Here is a 25,435-nt window from a genome sequence, read left to right as displayed (position 1 = left end):
AAATCTGGGGAGATGTTCACAGCCGCACCACTCCACGAATGTTTCTCACTTTTAGCAGGGAGACACCCCCCCTCATTTATACAGCTCATCCCAACAGGCAACCCCTGTGCGCACATCAGAAGATTAGCTGTGTTGCTCTAATTCCATTTTTCAAGATTTCACTCTACTTTGAGGCAAACCATTGACCTTTAACCATAATAAACCATAGAGGGCATTTATATAGTTCTGCAGAGCACAACATTTTATTAGCATTAATAATGCGGGCGGCTCGGTGGCGCAGCGCTGAGATGATCAGCAGAGCTCTGTTCTGAACCGGAGCGGCCTCCCATGTGGAATTTGCATGTCTTCCATGTGTTCATGTGGGTTTCCTCTGGGCGCTCCGGTTTCCTCCCACAGTCCAAAGACATGTGGGTAGGTCAAGTGGCGGATGGGAAAATTGGTCTGTGTTTGTCTCTTGGTGCCCTACATCATACCAGCGTAACAAAGGACTGTTTTTTTGGCTGGCTGCTGGAACATACCCACACCGTGCTAATGCGGAGCCCAAATTGCACATGCCCTGGGGCTTAGTTTCAAGGGGATCTAAGCATCGACATTACCAGGGCTTGAGCAGTAGGTGATCAGGGAATCCTGGGACTCTGATTACTGAGAAGGGCAAATGTGCAGAGACCATGCCTAGGAGAAAAGAGGACACCAGGTCCCACTGACACTACCTTGAACTCACCGCCAGTTTATCTTGGGGCTGGGACGGATCGTTTTACAATATTTGCATAGTGTATCCTGTTCATTATAGTCCCAGTGTTCCTGGCCATTCTCATGTAGCAATGATACACTGATGACCGTCAACATTTATTTAAAGCAAATAATGCCGAGAGTGACTGTAAATCACGTAACACATCTAAAGTCAATCAATGAAATTTATGACCATGGGTAATTGTGATGTTGACTCTGAAAACTATTATAGCATCACAAATCGTGGTAATGGGTGGCACAACGGTCTGCATAGCTGATTCACATCTCAGGGGCCCCGGGTTCAATTCCAGGTCTGGGGTGCTGTCTGTGCGGAGTTTGCATGGTGGTCATCTAGGAAACGGGTCCTGGCAGGAGTGTGTCTGTGCGTTTGCCCTGCCAAGGACTGGTGTCCCACCCGGGATGTACCCTGCCTTGTGACCTTTCCTTGTGGGGATAGGGTCTGGCTCCCCCATGAACGTGATTTGGATAAACTGGTTAGAAAATGTATGGATGGAAATCGTAGGATTGGCCAAAGCCCAGCCGCTCACACACCTGCTAGTACAACAGAGGGTGGGGCAGTTTCCTGAAAAACAGCGCTTAAGTCAACAGGGCTCTGCAACCCGAAGAGGGCGAGACAGAAGCAGAAAGGTAGGTAAGAAAAGGGTGGGAACTGTCAAGGGCTCAAAAGAGGAAGAAGGAAAGGTTTCGATAGGCAGGTATGGATAAGCCCAGCATGTTTTTAATTTGAGCAATGCTGATATCAGCGTTACTCAAGGGAATGTCCCTCTATCCTCTGCTTTGCTGTGGTATTCAAACGGTTAAAGAGAAATGCGGTTTGGTCACATTGGAGAGCGACACAGAGAGAGAAAGGTCCAGGGCATGAGTGACTTTGCATTCCCTGACTGACTGGAACAGGTACTCCAACCATAATGTAGCGTTGCAGCTTCACTTACTTCAGAATCTGTTCGCTGAACCCATACAGCAGCAGGTAATTCTTCTCCGTTTTCGGATTTATTTCTTTTTTCTCCCTGAGAGAGAAAGCAAAATCTGGGGAGATGTTCACAGCCGCACCACTCCACGAATGTTTCTCACTTTTAGCAGGGAGACACCCCCTCCTCATTTATACAGCTCATCCCAACAGGCAACCCCTGTGTGCACGTCACTGCACTGGCTGCCAGTGAAGATTAGAACCAGTTTGCAGGCTCTGCTCACTGCCCTCCGTACAACACAGTAAATTTGCACTGCAGCTCAGTACACGCTTTGCTTCGCTGTGTTGCTCTAATTCCATTATTCAAGATTTCACTCTACTTTGAGGCAAACCATTGACCTTTAACCATAATAAACCAAAGAAGGCATTTATATAGTTCTGCAGAGCACAAAATTTTATAAGCATTATTAATACAGGTGGCTCGGTGAGATGATCAGCAGAGAGCTGTTCTGAACCGGAGCGGCCTCCCATGTGGATCAGGGAATCCTGGGACTCTGATTACTGAGAAGGGCGAGTGTGCAAAAAAAAAAATCTGGGGAGATGTTCACAGCCGCACCACTCCACGAATGTTTCTCACTTTTAGCAGGGAGACACCCCCCCTCATTTATACAGCTCATCCCAACAGGCAGCCCCTGTGCGCACATCAGAAGATTAGCTGTGTTGCTCTAATTCCATTTTTCAAGATTTCACTCTACCTTTAACCATAATAAACCATAGAGGGCATTTATATAGTTCTGCAGAGCACAACATTTTATTAGCATTAATAATGTGGGCGGCTCAGTGGCGCAGCGCTGAGATGATCAGCAGAGCTCTGTTCTGAACCGGAGCGGCCTCCTATGTGGAATTTGCATGTCTTCCATGTGTTCATGTGGGTTTCTTCTGGGCGCTCCGGTTTCCTCCCACAGTCCAAAGACATGTGGGTAGGTCAAGTGGCGGATGGGAATTTGCCCTGGTGGTGAGTGGGTCTGTGTTTGTCTCTTGGTGCCCTACATCATACCAGCGTAACAAAGGACTGTTTTTTTGGCTGGCTGCTGGAACATACCCACACCGTGCTAATGCCGAGCCCAAATTGCACATGCCCTGGGGCTTAGTTTCAAGAGGATCTAAGCATCGACATTACCAGGGCTTGAGCAGTAGGTGATCAGGGAATCCTGGGACTCTGATTACTGAGAAGGGCAAATGTGCAGAGACCATGCCTAGGAGAAAAGAGGACACCAGGTCCCACTGACACTACCTTGAACTCACCGCCAGTTTATCTTGGGGCTGGGACGGATCGTTTTACAATATTTGCATAGTGTATCCTGTTCATTATAGTCCCAGTGTTCCTGGCCATTCTCATGTAGCAATGATACACTGATGACCGTCAACATTTATTTAAAGCAAATAATGCCGAGAGTGACTGTAAATCACGTAACACATCTAAAGTCAATCAATGAAATTTATGACCATGGGTAATTGTGATGTTGACTCTGAAAACTATTATAGCATCATAAATCGTGGTAATGGGTGGCACAGCGGTCCGCATAGCTGATTCACAGCGCAGGGGCCCTGGGTTCAATTCCAGGTCTGGGGTGCTGTCTGTGCGGAGTTTGCATGGTGGTCATCTAGGAAACGGGTCCTGGCAGGAGTGTGTCTGTGCGTTTGCCCTGCCAAGGACTGGTGTCCCACCCGGGATGTACCCTGCCTTGTGACCTTTCCTTGTCGGGATAGGGTCTGGCTCCCCCATGAACGTGAATTGGATAAACTGGTTAGAAAATGTATGGATGGAAATCGTAGGATTTTTATAGCACACTAAAATTCACCAGCTCGTTTTTTTTTTCATGAAAATCGAATAAGGACTCGCATTTTTCTTATTGCGGAAATGACGCATCCGGGATGGGAAAGTCTTTGCTTCGGCGTGTGAAGGCCACGCTTGGTTTAAAAAAAAGTAAGAAACTTTTGCACCTGTTCTTACCTCTCGCTAAGGAAGACTTTAACAACCAGAGCTTCAGAATTCACCTCTTTCTTGTACCGATGGAGGGAATGGATTACCTCTCTCTCAAATGTCGGCGCCTCCAGAAATATGACTGTGTCCAACTGCAAATCAAAAGATCTCCGGAGTGATTTGTAATAGTAAAATCCACAACCTACAGGGCTGACAAGTTACAAGCACTGTAACGTTCCACAGGATCTTTATATTAAATATCTGCGTTCCAGGAAAAAACATTCTTTAAATGTGCAGCTACACGTATTGAGGAGACATGAAAAAAAGTTTGCTTAGTGCTTTTAAACGATTTTTAAGACTCATTTTCAACAGTCTGTCTTACAACAGATGTGGACAGGTTAAATTCTAAAGTCTTTCTTCTTAAAGGAAAACAAAATAAAGAGTGTAATAAACTTATTATTGGTCTTTTAACATCTAGGAATGAGCGCAATGGATAGACCATGACTTCATTATTTACACTAATGCACTCATAAGAAATGCTGTGTTTTTGCTGTAGCTAGGGAGACAGCAATGCCATTTTTTTTAACCACAGAGACTGCGTAGAGTTATCACAAGGCTTTCGCTCCAACACGAAGAGGCGTCAAACGATCTTCTGGTTTGCAACGAATGCGGACGCCTTGAGGAACACCGCTGATTGGGAACGATGGAGACAGGCGAGAGGCAGGGTGAAACACAGAGGGCTCCGATGTGACAATTAGCTTACCTTAACTTTTTGGTCTATGTAGCCAGCGAAATATTCATAGAAGGATGGATCATTATCGGAATCTTCAACAAATTTCTGTTGACAAGACAAAAATGGGGAATATAAAACAAAGGGAAAAAAAATCCCAAGTCCACATTTTTATAGTCATAAATCTCCATTAAGAGCAATAAGCCACTACAAGATAAAACTGCATACATCTATTTCCAGCACAATAGAAGTTATACTATAACTTAATTTGCAGATATAAAAGTAGCAGACGAAAACAATCTGCTACTTGGGCATGCAAATGATCTTTTTGAAAACTATGCCTGCTTTACAAAAAAAGAGCTATCAGGAAAAGTCTTCATGTAATCATTTCTCAGAACCAAGAGAAGCTACAGACTGATTCAGGTCATTCAAGGTCTGTTTTTCTTCTGATTTCAGGAATTGCCTTCAATATTATCTGAATATTACAACTGCTGTAGCAAAAAAAGAGAAGTCAATGTCTTTGTGTTGAGAACTGTTTGCCTCCTATAAGAAATCTAATGACCCTCATGTGTGCATCACAATTTGGGTGCACTACTCTGTGTGTGTAAGTGTGTTTACAACAGTCTTTAATATTAGCATTATTATAGTATTTATAATATTCTATTACAAACTTTGTGATCGGCGTATGCCTTTTCATGTAGATGCCACACCTATTAAGGAAAAGAAATACGGATATTATGGACTTTAACATTAAATGGAGTTTTGGAAAATATTTGTCCTGCAGCAAATCATCTTAATGGATATGTGGTTTATCATAATCTCATCAAGGCCAATGTATTTTACCGTTTCTGACATTAACCAATCAGGAGGCTCCCTCACCTCTATTTGCTGCATCACATTCTTGATGTTGTCCAATAACGAGTCAGCCTGCAGCTCCACTGCCTTGCACTTTCCGTACGACAGGAGGACCATCTGAGCGTGCTCACAGGAACTGGCGATCATCAGCCCCAGCAAAGCTGCTACCTCCTTGACCTGTAGAGAGCAGAAGGAATCAAAAGAATCAAAGCCACACCGACTTCAAGATCCGAGGACCTGTTGACCCCCAGGAACTCGCAAAGCAAATTCACCTGACAATTCCAGAATGTCACACCGAGCCACCTGTTTTTCCAGTTCACGAGACCACTGTGATTTTCAAAACTGAACAGGTGGGCAGAAGTCCATTTAAGTTTGTCCTCCTGCATTCAGGCTGCATGTACAGTAACTACCTGTTGCACAGTGCGAGGCTAATGGAGAAATGTGTGGCATATACAATATGGTTCATCTTTGAGTACTACCTGACAGAGGAGGATACATTTATGGGAAAGAGGAATTTAGTCTTTATTGTTTTATGATGTTCTTGTCTTATTTTTATCTGCCACCATGTGAGGTACAATATTGGGCAAAAACTGTGAGATCAAAAGTATTTTTGCAGAAAGTTGAAGGGGAACTCCTTCTTCTCTGCTTTAATAGGCAACATGTTGCAGGCAATGAGTAGATTGCCGTTTTAATACAAAATAAACTATTGCATCAGCCCTGGCAGTCGGGAATTATTCACGATCTTGCTTTATCTAGTCACATGCATTGATAGTAGTGTGCTCCTTTATACACAGAATGCTATACAACAGTATACGCTATACTGTTGACCATGACATCTTACTTTCTCATCTTTAGACTGTGGTTGGAGTATCTGACACTGCTCTCAAATGGTTTAAATCTTACCTCACTGATCGCTGTCACCTTGTCTCTCTTAAAGGGTACAGGTCTAAAATTGGTCTTGTTAGGTCTGGTGTTCCTCAGGGCTCAATACTGGGCCCCTTGCTCTCCAGCATTTACATGTTTCCACTTGGTCAGCTGTTAAGATCACATGGCCTCAGCTTTCATTTCTACGCTGACGATACTCAAATATACATCCATACCAAACCTGACACTGATGTGGCTGTCTCTATTCTATCTAATTGCATCTCTGACAAAAATTTGGATGACTCAAAACTTCCTTCATCTTAACTGCAACAAGACTGAAATCATGCTTACTGGCACCCCCCATCAACTTCGTAAAGCCAGTCCTGTAACCCTATCTGTAGATGGTTCTGTACTTGAGCTACAATCAGAATTGAAAAACCTTGGGGTTATATTCGATTCTGGCTTAACATTCGACCCACATGTGCAGCATACTGTCAAAACATTTTTTTCACCTCAGAAATATCGCTAGACTACGCCCTATGCTATCACTAACTGTGGCTGAAAAGCTGATCAACACATTTGTGTTCTCTCAAACTGACTACTATAATGCTCTACTCGCTGGGGTATCTAAATCTACTTTGAACAAACTGCACTCTGTCCAAAATTCAGCAGCCAGAATCTTGACCAGGTCAACTGCAAATGATCACATTACTCCTATCCTGGAGTCCTTGCACTGGCTTCCGGTCAAATTCCGTGTAGACTTTAAAATCCTCATGCTCACCTATAAGGCTCTGCATGGCTTGGCACCTCAGTACCTGTCTGGGCTACTGTCGTCCTACTCCCCACCTCCCAACCTTCACTCTTCTAATTCTGGTCTCCTGTCTGTACACCAAGCCAGTCTACACTCTGGGGGTGACAGGGCCTTCTCCTGTTATGCCCCCAAGCTCTGGAACTCTCTGCCCAAGGATATCGGGGAGTCACCTTCTCTAAACTCCTTCAAATCCAGACTCAAAACCCTCTTCTTTAGAAAAGCCTTTACTTAACTGGTTCCATTCTTAACCCCTCTGCTTTTCATAGTACCACCATCCACGGTCTCCTCTATATATTGTAATTGTGTGTTATCTTATGTATTCTTCTAATTTATTGTTGTTGTCATCCTGTAAAGCACTTTGAGAAGCCACCTTTAAAGGCCCTATATAAAATAAATAATAAATAAAAATCAGCATTGCTAGGAATAGCCCCTCCTACAGACCCATTTCTCATCCAGGAACGAAGTCACATGTCAGTGCAATCAATGATACAGTAAGGATGAGGATGAGCTCTGGCCTGGTGCTCCCCAGCACTCGGGAATGGACTTTGCCTTTGTCCTGCACTCAGTTTGGACGAGTCACTTGTGTGTTTTTACACCCCAGATCAAGAGTCTACGAACCGTGTAACCACACACAGGGCAGAATGGAGAAGACCGACCCGCCCGCTTAAGAGCCACATGTCAAAGGAGCCACAGCCCTGAACTGAAGGTTTGGAGCCTCAGAGCCAGTGCAAGAGAATCACGTCATTCCTCCCCTGGTAGCACCTCACTCCTGCGCCTAGGAGGCCGTAAGGGTCTCGATGTCACAGAGAGACAAGAAGCCCTGGTCAAACTATTGCCCTCTTCCCTTGGTAGTACAATGATGGGCACGGGGAATCCTGGTCATCGTCATGACTAGTGACACGACGCAGGCTTGAACCTGCGCTTACAGAGCCCTGCCTTCCACTCAGACAACTGTTTTGACTGGCTGAACCACACAGGAGGCCCCCCGAAAACACTCCCCTCTAGAGGATGAGGCAGAAAACATCTGCTCTAATCAATGATGCCTGCGCCAGCCTGCTTTACCGTAGGGGTCAGTTTCTCCTCCTCCGAGCTGAAAGGGCAGCAGATATCCTCTGATCCCTTGCAGGGACGATGCATTGTATGTTCCGCTCGAAACACAATGAGCGTTCTCCCGGGTAGCGGAGGAATGTTGTGCTTGCAGGAAATCTGGATAGCCTTTTCCAGGGCCTCTCGGTATCTACCCAGGAGTTGGTTACTGTACTTCCTCTGACTGGAGCGAAAGGCAGAGAGAGGGAAAAAAAAGGAGATGAAAACAAACAGAGATTGCATTGATTTGTGCCTGTACAGAATTTTCTGTTCTGCAGGCTGAACAGACTCTTAACAGAATTTGTGTGACCTGCTTTCCCAAAATGCAATGCAGTGCGGATAATTGAAGTTGAAGGTTTGGATTTGGCAGATCGATAAAGGCCGCGTCTGCCTTCAGACAAGAAATAAAACGGGGCTGAGAGCCCTGGGTCCCCCACAGCTCTCTTTCAGAGCTCATCAGGAAGACGAGCAAGCTCAATGCATCTGACGGAGCCCCATTTTCAGGAGAGCCAGTCTGGGACCGGTGTCCATGTCGGCTAACCTCGCCTTCTGCTGCAGGGCTTTCCTCTTTTTGTACAGTCTGTACACGAAGTGCACCCCGAGTGTCGCCCTCAGTCTCCGCCGTCTGGTGGTGTCCCATTCCATCGCCTTACACCCACGGGCCTTAGGCAACGGATTCAAGATGGACTTCAAGATGGAAGAAGAGCCACCGGACGGCTTTGCTGCAGAAGAAGCAAGTAAACAGAATGAGATATGGACAATTCACTTTTGCGATGTACTGTAGCACATCGCAACTCCTTGCTTGAGCCACCAGGGCAGACGTCTATTTTTCTGTACTTCCAGCAGGGAACTGCGTCAGCATGCTTAGGCTGCAAAAGGAGCAAGTAAAGGTCGACTCCATGCTGGGAACGGAAGAAAAGAAACAACGTTTCGGCTGTGGTGCCTTCTTCGGGTGTGAGAGAGAGGAAAGTCAGCAGCTGATAAGGCAGGGGAGGACAGGAGCCGGGAGTGGGGAGCAGGCGGGAGCAGGAGGGGGTCAGAGTGGGCACTCAGGTGGTGCGAAATCAAGAGAGGTGAAGAGAGGTGTGATGTCTTTCTGCAATAGGAGTTGAGAGACCCCTCTTTGAGAACACAGACGGAAAGATCAGTGTGATCATGGCCGTCAGAGGGGAAATGAGAAACTATGGGCTTGGAGAGATCTTTGATCCTCACAGCCCTGACGTGTTCTCTGAAGCGGTCTCCCAATCTCCTTCCTGTTTCCCCAATGTAAATAGCTGGGCATTTTTTTGCAAGAGATGCAGTAAATAAGGTTGCTGGAGGTACAAGATGGCACCTGAGAGAACCAGAATTGTCCAGAGGGGTCATGAAAGAGCGTGGTATTGGATATATATTTACAGGTGATTCTTTATTTTTGTCATACAGGTATAATTTTGATCCCCATGTTCCAAAAAATAATTAAAAAATAATCCTGCAGCTCTGTAATCAGTCTGGAGAAGAGCCACAAAATGCATTCTGGGACTGCTAGGAACGTCCTATGCTGACAGGCAAGAACATGGCCAGAACATTTTTTAGTCTTGAACAGAGAGAAACTAGCAGGTGTTGGAAATACCCAGATAAGATAAGATCAGATCACTTGATTGGCCACATACAATTTCTTACATTAGGAATTTGTCTTTTCACAGACATTTGTCTGTCTCACGACTGCTGCCTTTGGAGCTGTCCCGTATGTGTCCGAGCCACCACTAGATGGCAGCGTAGGGACACAATCAAGAGAGAATGAGTGTACTCATTCATACAGTTTTGAAAAAGAAATATAAGATAAGATCACTTTATTAGCCCTATGCAATTTCTTGCATCAGGAATTTGTCTTTTTGCAGACCCTGGCTTCCTCTCCATGAGACACACAGACAGAGAGAGAAGCTGGGGGTCAGAGCGCAGGCTCAGCCATTTATACAGCACCCCTGGAGCAGCTGGGGCTAAGGGCCTTGCTCAGGGGCCCCACGGAGTAGGATTACTCTGCCGGCCACGGGATTCGAACCAGCAACCTTCCAGCCACAGGCACAGATCCTGAGCCACCGCCCCGCCCCACAGACATTGACAAAGTCGACCCCGTAGACACAACGAACGATAACCAGAGGCCGACGTGCCTGTGGGATACAGAAGGGCCAACATACCTGCCTGGCCCAGCATCAGCATGACTTTGTAAGCAGACAGGAAGCGGAAGGGTAACTGTCGGCTGCGGATCACGGATTCCTGCAGAGACGGGAAAAACACGAGGCTGATTGATGAAGCCACACAAATCTGGAAACGCCCACTAAGATACATTGACGGATAATGTTTGCACACCCTTTCCAAAGTGACCGACAGCAATCAGGATACATCCATCAATCCATCTTATCCCATTCGGGGATGCGAGGGAGCCAGAACCAATTCCGACAAGCAACGGGTGGAAGGCAGGGCACGCCATCGGCCAGGACGCCAATCCTTGGCAAAGGCAAACCCGCAGGCAGTAGAAACCCATGCAAACACAGGGAGAACATCCAAGCTTGGGGCAGATGACACTTTGGGTATTGAACACAGGGACCCAGTGCTAAGGCAACAACACTAACCACTGCACTACTGTGCTGCCTGTCAGTGTACATCTCACTGAGTTACTCAAGAGCTGCACGCATCAGTCTGTACAGCAATCGCTGCCTGTCCATTTCTGACAGCAACACCACCTCCAAGTGAGAGACAAACACTCAAACACTGCAAAATGTACTTAAAATTAAAACCGAGGCCAGTGTACACACCCCTCTGTTTGCACTTTTGCTTGAATCACAGCCATAGTTTTGTTTGGAAATGGCAGTGCCAATGTGTACACACAAAATATGTGACATTGGAAAGGGTGTGTAGACCTTGAGTATGACTCTTGAAGACAGAAACTCTGCCGTCTCACCTTGTCTGTCAGCCTCTGCAGGATCTTGCTGTGGTGCTGCTCACTGATTCCCGCTGTGATCATACTGCGCAGGTTACGGAGCATGGCCATGAAGGGCAGGGCCTTGTTGTCTTGAGAGGGGAAGGAAAGGATTGAGAGAGAGAATCTATATTATCCCCAGGGAAGGACATGTTGTTTTACAGCAGCAGTGTTGGTGTACGGATGGAGAGAAGAAAAAAAAAGGACAGGAAAAACAATATGCCAACATATTTGCATTGAAAGTGAAATGTTAAGTAACAATATGGCTTACAGGTATGACTGAGAACTTGAACCTGTTGGTTTAGGTGTTGGGGAGTCGGTATCTGCGCTCTGAGGGGAGTAACTGGAAGTTATTAAACAAGGGGTGTGAAGGATCGTCACAGATGGATTGTGCTTTACGCAAAACAAGTGGACGACAGACTGAGGAGAGGGTTGGAAGATCAGCACCAATGACCTTCTGACCGCTTTGATTGCGGGGTCAAAGTGGTGAGGGACGATATCTGCAGCTTCTTAGCGCTCTAGGACTCTGGAGTGCCCGGTCACATATGCGGGACTGCTGCTGGGATCCTGTCTGTTGGAGCCTCCAGTAAGAATGTACAGGATATGAGATGAAGTGCAAGTGTCCCACAAGCCCCTGGGTGTGAGCAATCACTAATTTGATTCCTCTTATTCAGATTTGAGGAGCCCCTTTCGAACCGGTTACTGCCGAGCGCCACAATCGGAAGCCCAAACAACAACAGAAGGACACGCCCAGGGTATGAACAGAAGAGGAACCTTGTGTCAGACAGGAGGCTCTTGAACAGTGAGTGATGGCACGTGTTATCGAAGGGCTAAATGTCATTATTGTTTCACTATCTAACACACACTTCAAATACAACAGATCAAAACGTCCTTTAACATCGTTTTCCTCAACTGTTCAGGTAACCGGAACCCACCGGAACCCACCCAAGCAGAAAATGTCTAACAATTTAATCAGCAAACCATCAGTGTAAAGAGCGGGCCTGGCTAGGCAATGGAGAATGGGGCCGGAGTAGCTCAGGGTCAAAGGTCGGACAAGAGTGAGAGAGAGAGAAAGGGCACAACCTATGAGCTGCTCCCATGTCCGCGCCTTGTTTCCCAGCAGGCTCAGCTGTCGCTCCCATGTCTCCGGCTGCGACAGCTTCATTCTCTTCCCGGAACGCTGAGAATCCCAGGACCCCGACAGCCCACTGCGAGAGAATGCCTGTAGACTGCTGGGGTACCTACAGCAAGGAAGGCTCTGGTGTTACTCCAGTAGGAGACCAGAGATGTGTATATACACACAAACCTGTACAGACTCTTACTGGACACACTGTATACACACACACAAGTACAGACTCTTACTGGACACACTACACTCACACACACAAACACACACAGACTCTTATGGGACTCACTGTATACACACACACACACCTGTACAGACTCTTACTGGACACACTGTATACATACACCTGTACAGACTCTTACTGGACACACTGTATACATACACCTGTACAGACTCTTAATGGACACACTGTATACACACACACCTGTAAGGACACTTACTTAATGTCCGGTCACACTAACAGCGGATATACAGTGGACTCTGTATACAAACCCCTGGCACATACATATTTTTGTACGCGCTACAACACGTAATGGGTCTATAAGTATAGTGGGTATAATGTCGTACTTGCGTCCCAGTAGGGCCATGACATGTTCTGCCGGCTCCTTAATGTGCAGTCTCTGGACCAGCCTCTTCAGGTTGAAAATGCTCTGCTGCTTGTTGGCGCTTTTCCTCTCGGTCGATATCATCTGTCAAGTGGATATGGAAGAAAGCCAAGTGTTACCTGGGGGCTTGGTGGCCCACTAATTAAGCTCAAGGCTTCTGGATTCAGCCCTGGATGTGGATTCTTAGTTTGCCACACTACCTAACCGCTGCCCAATTAGCTGGGAGTAACTGTACACCTGAGAGACTGCTGTGCATACACTTGTTTCAGTTGCTTGTCACGATAACTTGGGATGGAACTTTTGGGAAAGTCCTGACTCTCTGTGGTCATTAAAAATCCCAGGGTGTTTCTCGAAAAGAGTAGGGGTGTAACCCCAGTGTCCTGGCCAAATGTTGTGTTTCATTTCTTTTCCTCTCAGCACGGGACAAATCTTTACCTCCTACCCGTTCCCTTGCAGCTCCCTGCTCGATCATCTACGGTGCTAAGGCTTCAGTGGGTGTGATCACCTTCTACACAGAGGTGCCGTGAAGCCTGTGGCTGGAAGGTTGCCGGTTCAAATCCCGCGGCTGGCAGAGGAATCCTACTCCGTGGGGCCCCTGAGCGAGGCCCTTAACCCCAGCTGCTCCAGGGGCGCCGTATAAATGGCTGCTCCTGTGCTCTAACCCCCAGCTTCTCTCCCTGTCTGTGTGTCTCATGGAGAGCAAGCTGGGGTGTGTAAAAAGACAAATTCCTAATGCAAAGAAATTGTATAGGGCCAGTAAAGTGATCTTGCCTCTTATCTTAAGTACAGTCACTTTTTAAGACAGAATTGGGGAGACCCATCCTCCCTCAGCTGAACCCCAGCCAAGCAAACCTGTGGGATCCTATTGGAGCGGCTTCTCAAGAGCACAGCTACCAAAGGGGCTGGAAGGACAGAAGGACAGAAGGGCCTCGTCTCGTTTGACACCTTTCTGAGGAGGAACTCACGTATTTCTCCAGCTGCACTGGCTCCGATCTGAGGAGCCCTGCCCATTTCTTCCAGTCCTCGGGTCCAGGTTTCTGCAAGAACAAGGACGATGCGATGAGGGGAACGGTCTCCGATCAGGTGGAGGTAGGACGGGGGGCAGAGCTTGGGGTGGCGAGGAGACGGTGAAGTAAGAAGGAAAAGGAGAGGAAGGCAGAGGGAATTAAGGGACAGACAAAAAGGACAAATCAGCCACAGAACTAACTAACCATAACTACCTCTGGTCACAAAAAACGATTATGCGACTAGTGAGAACTAGTGGCCTTCAGAAATAGCTATTATTATTATAAGTAACTATATGACTGGCAAGTTATGACTAACAGGACTCTAGTTATAACTAACTGCATTATATGAATGTAACTTTCTAATCTTATCCAACACTGTTTATAACCGGTCATAGCTAACCACAGAACTAACTACCCATAACTACCCTAACTAACTATTATTCCCGGTTAGTTAAAGCTAGCCACGACTAACCACAGAGCAGAGTACATGCAGCTAACCAGCCAGGGCAGCCTGCTCCTGGTCCTTACCTTGGACTTCTGACTGGCACGGTTGTGTTTGCAGCGGTGTTTACGGGTGTTGTACTTGGCCAGCTGGTATTCACTGAACTGCTTGAACTTGTGGGCCATGGCTTTCTTGAGGCAGGAGGGCAGATTGCGGCCAAAGCACTGAAACGAGAACGAGGGACTGAGGGGGGCGAAGCCTGAGGGGAAGCCGTGGGGTTTTCCGAAGATTCTCTTAAGGGCTGGGCACAACTGCAGCTGCAACGACAGGGGCTATCAAAAGTGTTCACCCCCTCCTCCTTGGGCTTTTTCACAATTACAATGAGAAAATGAATATAGGAGGTCCCCCAGGATTTTGTTTTTGCTTTGACATTTTAAAGGGTTTCCCATTGATCCCTGTTAATCCCAGTTTAATACCTGGATTACATATTGTTACACAATAAAATGTAAAACGGGGATGTGTGGGACGGGGGGAATACTTCTGATGGCCACCGTCTGTCAGACAGGGCACAACGCATTGAGGCGGAAAACGGGAAGCGACTGGTAATTAACTTTGATCTGGGCAGTGGGGAACAAGCCCAGCCTCATCTGGCAAGGAAAATCACTTATTCCGAAACTGAGCATCTCGGCAGACGTCTGCTTTAGATGGCCAGCCAGCATCGGCTGAGATTCCCTCAGTGAAGGCGTACGTACGGAGCTGTAGAGCCGCGCGACCTCGATCCAGTCGGAGGGCAGCTGCACTGCAGGGCAGAAGTACCTCCTCAAGTGCACCTTGGCTTCAGGTAAGCTGGCGGCCAGAGCCAGGAGGAAGTTGGCCGTGGTTCGCATGTTCAGCTCCTGTCGGGCGTAGACAGCCACCTGCGAGAAAGATGGAAACGTGCAGGACGTCACACACACACACTGCAGATTATTCGTTCATTTCTCTTCTCTGTCACCGGCCCTGAAAACTCCTAGCAGAGCCCTTCCCCCGATTTCTTTTGATTTTCTGGTTACAAAAATGATCTTTACTGCAAAATTAACAGCCAGCAGCCATATCACTCTGCAACTCACAACTGGCAGCCCCACTGAAGCTCAGCAGGTGTGAGCCTTGCTGCTGGAGGAGGTGTTAGTGGGGCCAGTAGTCCCTCACATTTCCAAACATGCCTTCAGGAGGAACTGCCCGTCCTGCTGCGAGATGTCCTGAGCAAGGCTCTTCAGTCTGGTCCACGTGCTCTCGGCTTCGTCCCAGCCTTCATGGCCAGGAAGAGTCTCCTTTTTCACAAGGGAGCAGCACACCATGTTCAGCAGGAGGAACTGGGAGAGATGGAGGGATGGGTACAGAGGGGGAGAGAGTGTTAGGCTGGCCCACAGCTTAGAAAAACAAGGAAAGACCCTATGCAGGTCCTGGAATCACAAATATCCTACACCAGATAGCAAGAGAAATCCAAGGCTGGGGTCAAGAGGCGAGCAAAAGTCCAGAAACAAAAGTCAGATTGGAAATCAAGCGCCAGAGATACAAACCACGAACCAGAAAAAAGCCCAAAAACCAAAAGTCAAGCAAGGGGTCCAGGGAGTATCCAGCATGGATAAGATCCAGAACTCCTAAGTGTTGAAACAATACTGAGCACCGCCTGAATACAGAGGAGGGTTTAAACAGATTTAGGGAGGGGAGGCATGGTGATGAAGGGGATTGGCTACTGCCGTTTGGCTGTCAGCCCCAGAGCAGGGGTCACAGACACACGGCCCACGAGATAATCATCCGCAGCCCGCAACAACTCACTTAGACTAACAAAACGTTACCGATAAAATTAGGTCATCTGATACTGTAGCGCCCTCGCCGGGTGACAAAGCGAAGGTGCACCCAGATAATGCATGCGCAGCAGTGAAGGCTGGGAAGCGTAGCGGGGGGAACGGTCTGAGGGTCCGCTGGGTGACCTCTTGGTCACCCTGTCGATGTAAATAGACCCTATAACACTTAATATAAAAAAAGCAGTGAATTGTTTACTCTTGTTTTGTCCCTCGTCTTGTAACCACCCAAAATCTGTGTGCGTGTCCTATTCATAGGCAAGAGCTGAATGGTCAAACTCACCTTTCACGTCCAAAAGACCAGACCTAGAGCTGTCCGGACACGTAGACAACCTGTAGGAATAGTGACCCTGACTCTGTTCATTTAAGCTCTTGGGATCAAACCATACCTGCCCGACTCACCTTCTTGTCTCTCAGTTCCTCTTCCAAGCGCTTGCTGGTGTCAGGAAAGTCAGGAAACTCTCCCATCGTCTCCCACACGTCTTCCTGCTCCCGGCTGGTCTCCCTCAGCTCCAGCTCCGGGACCGGCATCTCCACGGCCATCTCTTCCACATCCTCAGCAGCCTGGCGGTCTGGGTAACAGCCTGGGATCTGAAGTTCGCGCAATCGACTCCAATTAAACCGCGGGGATCAAGAGTCCGGCTGTGATCTCCTGGATCCCGGATCAAGTGGATCAAACGGCGATCCCAACTACAGCATTTTTCAATCAAGCATTATGATCTGTTAAATGGACTCCCGAGTATCACCATGACTGTCCTCACATCTTGGACACAAACTACCTTAGAACAAGAAGGGGAGTTTCTGGCTTCTCCTGAATTGTGTTTTGTAATAAATGAAAAAAAACATTTAAATGTATCAGTATAACTAAAATGTGTTGCATTCTTCTTGCATTTAACAGGAAAGGTCATGCTTCAATGATGAACAGACTTAGGAGATAGCATTGCCTGAACAGTACATTGTCATTTCCTCAGCATTTCCCCCAAAACTGAATTCTAAAAGAGACAACTTTAGTATCCCCCTCCCCTTTTTTCCAAAATACATAAATGTCAAGTCAGCAGTGTTAATCTCAAGGCAAGGTGTTTAATGGGGCAGGGACCATTCACTTAATAGAGAAGACTCACCGCTAAGGACAAGTTCAATGGGATTTTTAAGGATTCGCTGAAGCAACCACTTGCCATGAAAACTCAACGGCGATGTCAAGGTTTCCTACCCACAGTGCACCGGTCCTACATCCTTACCAGGCTCTGTAGTGTGCTCCCAGTGTGGAGCTGTGGATCTCCAGCGGGCTGCTCACTAGGAGATGGTACCTCTTCTTTGTCTGCGCCTCGTCTTCCCCACACAGAAATCAGAGAGGAGGGCTGGAGATGGCGGCCGGCCGTTGGGACTCCAGCAGCGGAGGGGAGGCCCTGAGCCGTCCTCTGGGAGAGCAGCATGTGCTGGCTCCCCAGGAGCGAGCAGGAGAGGTCGGGGGCGGCGGTGGCCGAGAGCCGGGTGGGAAGGAGGGCCGGGGAGGTCGTGGCAGTGAGGGCGCCGGCCGCCAAGTGCAGCTTGTCTCCGTGACGGGAATGGAGGCCGGTGGGGGAGGTATGGGCTGCCGGTGTCCTGACAGCTGCAGAGGCCTGAGCGAGGATCCGGTTTTCCAGGGAGATCCCGGAGCTCCGGGCCAGATGGCTGGAGTAGAGAATGTGATTGTGGAGCCCCTTCTCTGGCTCAAAGCCCCGGACCTGCTGGGGTGCCTTCATCCTGACAAAAGCCTGGGAAAGATTAGATACGATTAGGAGTCACCAACCTGCTGCCCTGCTGTCATTAACGAACCTCAGGAGTGAAGACCTTCACACTTGTGACTTCACTCTGAACATACAGGTAAGGAAGCACAGGAAGCTGAACTCATCTGAAGCTGAAGCTGAAGCCACTCATCCACTTTCTAACCACTTCTTCCAACTCAGGGCTGAAGGGAAGTCTTATCTCGGCAAGCAATGAGTGCAAGGCAAGACACACTGCCAGTCCATCACAATACAGACACGCAGACGTGCACACTAACACCTAGGCCTACTTTTCCCAGAACACATCATGCAATATAAGCCTTCAAACGCACCTATCTGCTTCACCACCACGTTTTTCCCCGAGAGCCTACAGACCACACAACATGGAACAGATCACAGCTTTGCAGCAGGACGGACAGACAGACAATTAGTTCGCAACAGAGAACCACCAACAATGGCAAATTCCTTCCACTCCAGAGAGGTCTCTAATCCTTCTCCTGCAGGGGGCGTTGTGTCTGCAGGTTTCCTAGATCTCCTCTAAGACCCAGTATCTGAAAAGGCGAGGGAAGCTGCCTTTTTGGTCCAGTTTGGCCAATAGCAAGCTGATGTGGGCTGTTATGAGCCTGGCTGGGTTGCAAATCAGTGGAGACACTGGAGCCTCCAGGACAGGACAGGAATTGGGAATCCTTCTACACCCACCCATTTGGTAACCACTTCTTCAAATTCAGGGACACGGGGGAGCAAGGGGGGCAAGGCAGGGTACAGCCTGGGTGGGACGCCAGTCCATCGCAGGACACACACAGGGACACGCACAGGCACAGACACACTCACAGCAGGGCCAGTTTTCCCCAAACTGGACTGTGGGAGGAAACTCGTACACACACAGGGGAGGCAGGGCCGGATTTTAGTGTCCGTAGGCCCTTTCAATCTGAAATGTGCAAAAAGAGGGGGTCAACGCCCATTGAATGACATCGATAGACACGATGCACTTTAAACTCTTCTCATGCTAAACCACGTGATTGATGGAGCGAGTCGAGCCTCACCATCACTTCGATACTTCCAGTTTGCAGAACAGCCGCTAAATCGGATTAGGATTATGGATTTGGAGCACCTAGAGTCGATCACAAGCATGTTGTTTTGGCTTGTTTTTCGTTAGTCACTAATGTTTCCCTCCTTCCTAGGCCCTAGGCACTGTGCCTAATGGGAAATCCAGCACTGTGGGGAGAAGACAGAAACTCCATGCAAATGGCACCCCAGGAATCAGGCCCAGAACCCCTGCACTGCAAGGCACTGGTACTAACCACTGCACCACTGTGCCTCCCTCCTTCACAATATGATGCTTCAACTTCAATGGCTTCAATAGGACAGACTTAGGAGGAGCAGGGGAAAAGAATACCTAGTTATAATTAATCTGTTAGTAATACTGGGTGAATCACAAATACAAAATGTGTCTACAAAAATGTATTTATCGTGTTCCGATTTGTAACCCTCTCTGGCAGCATGTTGTTCCGTGGGTTGTTGTTGTTTATTCGTGCATCTTTTTGATATTTTTTTCCCCCCCAAAACGTAGAAAAAAAAGCAAAGAGCCGCAGGGTAATTATACAGCATTGAAATTCAGCAGCGCTCTTCAGGCTCAGGAAAGTGCTACGGCTGCAGAAATCGTTGTGCTCTGGTGAACAAATTCCCAATGAAAGGCAGAGTAAGCGTCATGCAGGGACTGTCCCTGTAGCATAAATATGGCATCGCATGAAAGAGTCCTTAGACTCGAGAATCCCTCGTCGTAAAACTCCCAGCTTTACAAAAAGTATAATCTAAGACACGCTTCAGTGCTCGAGATGTTTGGTCACACAACCACACCCTCCAGTCAGTCTTCCCCACGCCTCACGAAATCACGCTACCGTATTATGGCTTGAAGAACGCCCCCGCAAACACCCACTGCTTCAAAACGAAATCTGCGTGAACGCAGAAGTAAAATTAAATGAGCGAAATGAAAGTTAACCAGGCCGAGATACCTGTTCTATCAAGGCAAAAGTTAACGCCATCTAAACTACAAACAGGCAGCGAAACACGCACCAAAGTCGACCGGGGTAAAGTTAGCTTGAAGTTCGAAAACGATTTTGGCACGCCTGTAGCGCTTTCACGAAACCTCCTAGGGGTACGAAAACACTTGCTTTGTGTATAAAATAGATTGTGAATGCTTTCTCAGCCTTCACTTTGTCGTTTTTATGACATTTTTGTGACCAAGCACGAATATTCTTTTGTCCATATCCTCGCAATGGAAGCACAGAACGCCTTCAAACCAAATGCATTTTAAAGACCACGACTTGTGGAAATTTTTACATCCATGATAGTGCTGTCTGTGGTCCTGCTGGTCTGGATGAGGGGTACGTAGTGTGGGGCAGGTTCTTGTCCCATCCTGCTGTTGGTCCAGGTTGGAGGGTTGTACCGATTCTGAGTCTTGTTAGCTGGTATGGATGGTTTTGGGGGTGTTGATACCAGAGTGGTACAGGAGGGGGTTCCAGGTGTCTCGGGGGCATTCTTGTTTTTCTATGAGTTCACGTTGATTCTGTTGGTTCTGAGTGTCTTGGTTACATCCGTTTGTGTGTATAGATGAAAAAGCTATTGAAGAGCACCCCACCCATCTCGGTGGAAGTTGCCATGTTCAAAAAATCCTAAAAAGAGAATTAAAGTTTCACACAACAAAGCATGACTGTGAAAGGTCAGGAGGCCTGCCTAGGGTGCACAACACTTGATTACAGTAAAAAAAAATCATTAAAACATTTTTAAAAGTTTCACAACCCAAAGCAAGGTTGTGTGAGGTGAGAAGGGCTGTCTGGTGTGTTAAACTCTTGGTTGCAGCACTGTGGCTGTTGTGCTTAAAAACCCATTGAGTCATGAAGACGACCCCCTAATCCAGTGTATTACCTGTAGTGCCATCTTCAAAAAATCATAAAAAAATAAAGAAAGGTTCCACAGCCCAAAGTAATTGTATAAGGTGAGGGGGGCTGTCTGGTGTGTAAGGTACTTGGTTGCAGCACTGTGGCTGATGTGCTTAAAAAGCTATTGAGTCATGAAGAAGACCCACCTATCCCAGTGTATAGCATGTCTAATGGTGCCGTATTGAAAAAATCATAAAAAATAAAAGAGGTTTCACAAGCCAAAGCAAGGCTTGTAAAGGTCAGAGGACCTGCTTAGTGTGCAAAACACTTACTTGCAGCTTTGTGGGTGTTGTGGTTTAAATGCTATTGGTTTGTGAACAGAATACCCCTATCCCAGTATGTTGTGCAACATTAAATAAAAGCACGAGAAAAAGAGATTCAGAACGCAAAGCTGTGTAACAAAATTGGTTTGAACATCATGGGAGTTGTTTTTAATAAACTGCCGAGCAAGGCACTGCTGTCAGTAGTATTGTGAATATTGTAACGCAACGGGGGCTCAGGCAGGCGCCCTTGCCGCATTAGGTCGGCCCCCCACCGTTGGGGGCTCGAACCCGGGACTCCCGCGTCTCTCTCCAGGGACCCAGCCCGGCGAGCCAAAGAGAGATCTCCCTACAGCCCAGTAGCTGTAGTCCTACTATCACAGGGAAGGGCGGTGACGTCACCTGCTCTGGTACGCCGGCTCTTACACAGTGCCTGTCGGCCGTAAGCGTTACAATATAGTTGACCCTTACCTGGATGGAAACAGGAGGTAAAGGAAGGGTTTCAGAAATCAAACAAAACTTTATTCCGGTGCTTACAGTCTGGGTAATTGGAGACTGCGCTTGTCTGCTTCCTATGGTCATATATGGGTTTTTCGCACGAACCCGTATTGAACAGTATTTCTCGCGTTGTGAACGTGTGCACACAGCGGTCCCCGGGGTTCCAGTTAGTGCGTAATTACGCATCGATGAAAAACCGGAGGTTTAAAAAAAGATAATTAGTTCACTGATAGTTTGATATAGAGGCTGTGGAAATTTCCACAAGTCGTGGTCTTTAAAATGCATTTGGTTTGAAGGCGTTCTGTGCTTCCATTGCGAGGATATGGACAAAAGAATATTCGTGCTTGGTCAAAACAATGTCATAAAAACAACAAAGTGAAGGCTGAGAAAGCATTCACAATGTATTTTATACACAGAGCAAGTGTTCTCGCAACTCTAAGAGGTTTCGTGAAAACGCTACAGGCGTGCCAAAATCGTTTTCGAACTTCAAGCTAACTTTACCCCGGTCCAAAATCTGCACCCATACAGACCCGGCCTCGGTTTACCGTCTATCGTTCCACTCGAGATCTCCGTCACAGAGCCGGTGTAATTCACAGCGCAAGCGATACTTCCAATCCGGCTTGAAAGCGTTTCGTAGGTGCCTGTGCAATTGTAATTCAAGGCGTTTTGTTTCAGTGAATCAGCAGGGATGGTTACAATGCCAGTGGTTTCATCGACGATTCAGATGGAATGAAGACCGCAGATGGAGCACCTGGCCGCCCAGGATTGAGTCTGACGCTCTTGATCTATAGCTCCAAATCAAAGGTCACTCTCCATAAACACTGTGTAATCGGTGTCTACGGTTCAAGGAGCTGTCCTGTATCTTTCTCGATTTCGTCAGCACGGGGGGGGCGTGACTTTTTTTCCCCGACAAAGACACAGCGTTGCTGCTCCTTCTTCTTATCTTTAATCTGGTGTGGTTTTATTTGGCTGGAGTCGAACTAGGCGTGAAATACAAAGACCCACCGCTGAACCGGACTGCCACTTTCCGCACAGTAACGTAGTGCACTATTGTCGGAGAAACTTTATCCAAGAGGTGACCGAGCAACACGAGGGCGGGTCCGTGTCTGTGAGGTGTGCTGTGTGTCATGCATTTACTGTACAGCCCACATAATTACTGCTGTTGTCAGTACTGCTATCGGTACTGTTCACCTTGTGCGCAGTACACAGGCAGCTCGCTTATTCCTTCAAGGGTGAAAAACGTAATAACCAACACAGTACACAGAGTGGCTGCGTCTCTGATGTGAAATGGGAGTAATAAGAGTGAGACTCTTCATTTTACGACCCAGTGACGTGGCTGCTGGCACAGTTCATGGCTGCCCCGAGTCGGAACGCATCCGGACAGGCGAATCACTTGTTTGTTTGTTTTTTAAAACAGTATTGGAAACGCAAGACGTTTTTGGTTTAAAACTGCTGCAGACGGAGAGATGAACTGCGGGAGAGCTCAGTCATTGAGCTGAGCGATCGGCTAACCCGGGCAGCTCCTTGACAACGACAGCACATTAGAAATCTTCTGCTGAATGCAGTTCAAATGACTAATTACACTTACCTGAACAAGCAGATCACTTTGCTCTGCTCTGCCTGTGCGCCTTTTGCTCGAACTTTTTTTGTGTGCGTGCAATTACTTTCATGAATCTCACGACCACATAAAGGTTTGGTTAGTCGGACTTCCGTCTTCACTCGTCATCTACCGTATTCAATGCCTTATAAGCTCATATAAAATGTGGGCGCAGTGCGCCGTGAAGTCCGAGTCCCGTCTTATGAGAGTGCTTCGGAATGTCAAATCAAAGTTCACACAAACTTCTTTTTTTTACAGCGTTAAGCTCTTCATACTAAACTTATGTCCAGGCTCATGACTTTTCGTTTTAGGTTTCTTTGGGGAAACGTGACACGGAAAGTGGTCACAGATCTCTTCATTTCAAAGCCGTTTTAACACGCAGTCGCCTGAATATGAAAACGTTTTATATTCCACTTTCTGGAGCAGGATTCTGAAGGGGGACGTTTAACCACACCCCTAAAATACGGCAAAAACTGAAAAATTAGACCTCTTGTGGGCGCCTTTGTTGGGACACAACAGTGGAGGACACAGTACAAAAGAAGGCTCTTTTATATCGGGGAATGATTTGGCTTCAAAAAGCCTTTAGTGTTGCTTTTTAGCTCCCCAGTGCACTACAAAAAGGTGTAGGAGATGCTTTTTACCCGCACTGAATAGATTCTAAAGAAGTGAACGACGTTTTGTCGTGGACTTGTACTGTTTGTTTACTGTTCTTGTTGTAAGAATCGTGCACTGCATAGCTTGATCAACTGCGTCAATGTACTGCGTTATATGTCTGTTCTTTGAATAGTTGCCTGGGTTGTGTTTTTATGACATTTGACTTCTTGTCTATGAGCTGTGTGTTGGCAACTTAATTTCCGCCTTAATAAAGTATGGATTAATAAAGTATATGGTATCGTGTGCATGAGAAATTGAATCAAATGGGATAAAAGCTACCTCTCTCTCCCCGTCGGGGAATCGAACCCCGGTCTCCCGCGTGACAGGCGGGGATACTCACCACTATACTAACGAGGAGCGCGTGTTTATCTGTTGGTCGTGAGCTTTGTTAACTGTTTACTTGCTGTCAGGAGACACTTCCTCTTACGGCTACTACTGTTTCGGGTTGCGGCTTGTATTGTCTTTCCCTTTAGAAGTACGTTTAGAAACCGTGCTTCCATCTGCGCCGTCGTCACTCCTCCCCTGGTATCGCCACAGCTCCTCCTCCTGCACTTCCAACACCTATGGAGTCGGTTCCTTCAGCTTTATTAGGATTTTATTCAAGGCTGGAAGTAGGGCACAAGTTACGCGAACGCAAAAAGCGTCATCATTCGCTTCCAGTTGTGAAATGTGGTTACTAGACGCTGAACAATTAATTTCCAACGCAGCGGGTCCAAGCGATTTAGCGCGATAAAAGCTCCACGACAATGGAAACGTAAGGCGGACACCCGTAGTCGGCAGGATTCGAACCTGCGCGGGGAGACCCCAATGGATTTCTAGTCTATCGCCTTAACCACTCGGCCACGACTACGTCGCTACACTCTCCCTGGCAGGGCTCGGCAGTGTTGGAAACCTCTTGCAAAGTCGCTCTCAGTTTAAAACGAGTTTTTATAAAACACACGGTCGCACGCCTCAGAGGACTTCAGGGTGGCTTCAAGTTGGAAATGATGAGGTTTCCCTGTTCGGACATGAAAATAGAACTTTTGTTAGAAAAAATCAACAACGGAGAAATGCGTACAAAGATTTAAGAAGCTGCACCACACTCCCGTTTGAAAAGCATTTATATTCGTGTTAGACGCAGCAATTGCCTTTGATTTACGCTCTTACGAGCGCGATGAAAAAACACAAAACAACAAAAACAGAAACCCTTCATCCTACGATTGCAACACGGGGCGTGTATGGAAATGAACATACGCTACACATTAATAATAATAATTAATAACTGCTTACACTTACATAGCGCTTTTCTGGACATTCCACTCAAAGTGCTTTACAGGTAATGGGGACTCCCTTCCACCACCACCAGTGTGCAGTCCCCCCTGGATGATGTGACAGCAGCCATCGTGCACTAGAAAACTCACCACACACCAGCTCTCAGTTGGGAGGAGAGCAGAGTAATGAAGCCAGTTCAGAGAAGGGGATTATTAGGAGGCCGTGATTGGTAAGGGCTGGTGGGAAATTTGGCAAGGACACCGGGGTTACACCCTACTCTTTTTGAGAAACACCCTGGGATTTTTAATGACGACAGAGAGCCAGGACATCACTATATTGGAGCAATAGGACCACCTATTCCAGCAAGGTGAGCACCCCCTACTGGCCCCACTAACACCTCTTCTAGCAGCATCCTTAGTTTTTCCCAGGAGTCTCCCATCCAGGTACTGGCCAGGCTCATACCTGCTGAGCTTTAGTGGGTTACCAGTTGTGAGTTGCAGGGTGAT

The 25,435-nt window shown here is 47.4% G+C and overlaps 1 protein-coding gene and 2 non-coding genes across 6 annotated transcripts in view; all 3 read right to left on the bottom strand.

Moving 5' to 3' along the window:
• The window catches only part of LOC138216047 (telomerase protein component 1-like), a 52,955-nt gene extending 29,795 nt beyond the window's left edge, over window positions 1-23,160 (bottom strand). The window contains exons 1-17 of one of the 4 annotated variants that reach the window (XM_069188617.1): window positions 23,016-23,160; window positions 17,206-17,721; window positions 16,370-16,558; window positions 15,326-15,475; window positions 14,876-15,040; window positions 14,210-14,347; window positions 13,640-13,711; window positions 12,637-12,758; window positions 12,027-12,184; window positions 10,926-11,035; window positions 10,162-10,240; window positions 8,529-8,709; window positions 7,964-8,171; window positions 5,251-5,403; window positions 4,405-4,479; window positions 3,672-3,793; window positions 1,683-1,757 (exon numbers count right to left, since the gene is read on the bottom strand). In XM_069188617.1, coding sequence (XP_069044718.1) covers window positions 1,683-1,757; window positions 3,672-3,793; window positions 4,405-4,479; window positions 5,251-5,403; window positions 7,964-8,171; window positions 8,529-8,709; window positions 10,162-10,240; window positions 10,926-11,035; window positions 12,027-12,184; window positions 12,637-12,758; window positions 13,640-13,711; window positions 14,210-14,347; window positions 14,876-15,040; window positions 15,326-15,475; window positions 16,370-16,558; window positions 17,206-17,709 — 2,501 coding nt within the window. In that variant the 5' untranslated portion in view covers window positions 17,710-17,721; window positions 23,016-23,160. Of the gene's footprint in view, window positions 1-1,682; window positions 1,758-3,671; window positions 3,794-4,404; window positions 4,480-5,250; window positions 5,404-7,963; window positions 8,172-8,528; window positions 8,710-10,161; window positions 10,241-10,925; window positions 11,036-12,026; window positions 12,185-12,636; window positions 12,759-13,639; window positions 13,712-14,209; window positions 14,348-14,875; window positions 15,041-15,325; window positions 15,476-16,369; window positions 16,559-17,205; window positions 17,722-21,957; window positions 22,501-23,015 lie in introns of those variants that run through there. The other 3 variants (XM_069188619.1, XM_069188618.1, XM_069188620.1) reach the window with 3 other exon arrangements.
• An 803-nt stretch (window positions 23,161-23,963) lies between these two features.
• On the bottom strand, window positions 23,964-24,035 carry trnad-guc (transfer RNA aspartic acid (anticodon GUC)). The gene has a single exon. It is a non-coding gene; the product is annotated as a tRNA-Asp (tRNA).
• A 411-nt stretch (window positions 24,036-24,446) lies between these two features.
• trnas-aga (transfer RNA serine (anticodon AGA)) lies at window positions 24,447-24,528 on the bottom strand. Its single transcript has one exon. It is a non-coding gene; the product is annotated as a tRNA-Ser (tRNA).
• Window positions 24,529-25,435: the final 907 nt, after the last annotated feature.

The sequence above is a fragment of the Lepisosteus oculatus genome, chromosome 4 (assembly GCF_040954835.1).
Source record: "Lepisosteus oculatus isolate fLepOcu1 chromosome 4, fLepOcu1.hap2, whole genome shotgun sequence".
NCBI lineage: Eukaryota > Metazoa > Chordata > Actinopteri > Semionotiformes > Lepisosteidae > Lepisosteus > Lepisosteus oculatus.
This window is presented reverse-complemented; position numbering and strand designations above follow the sequence as displayed.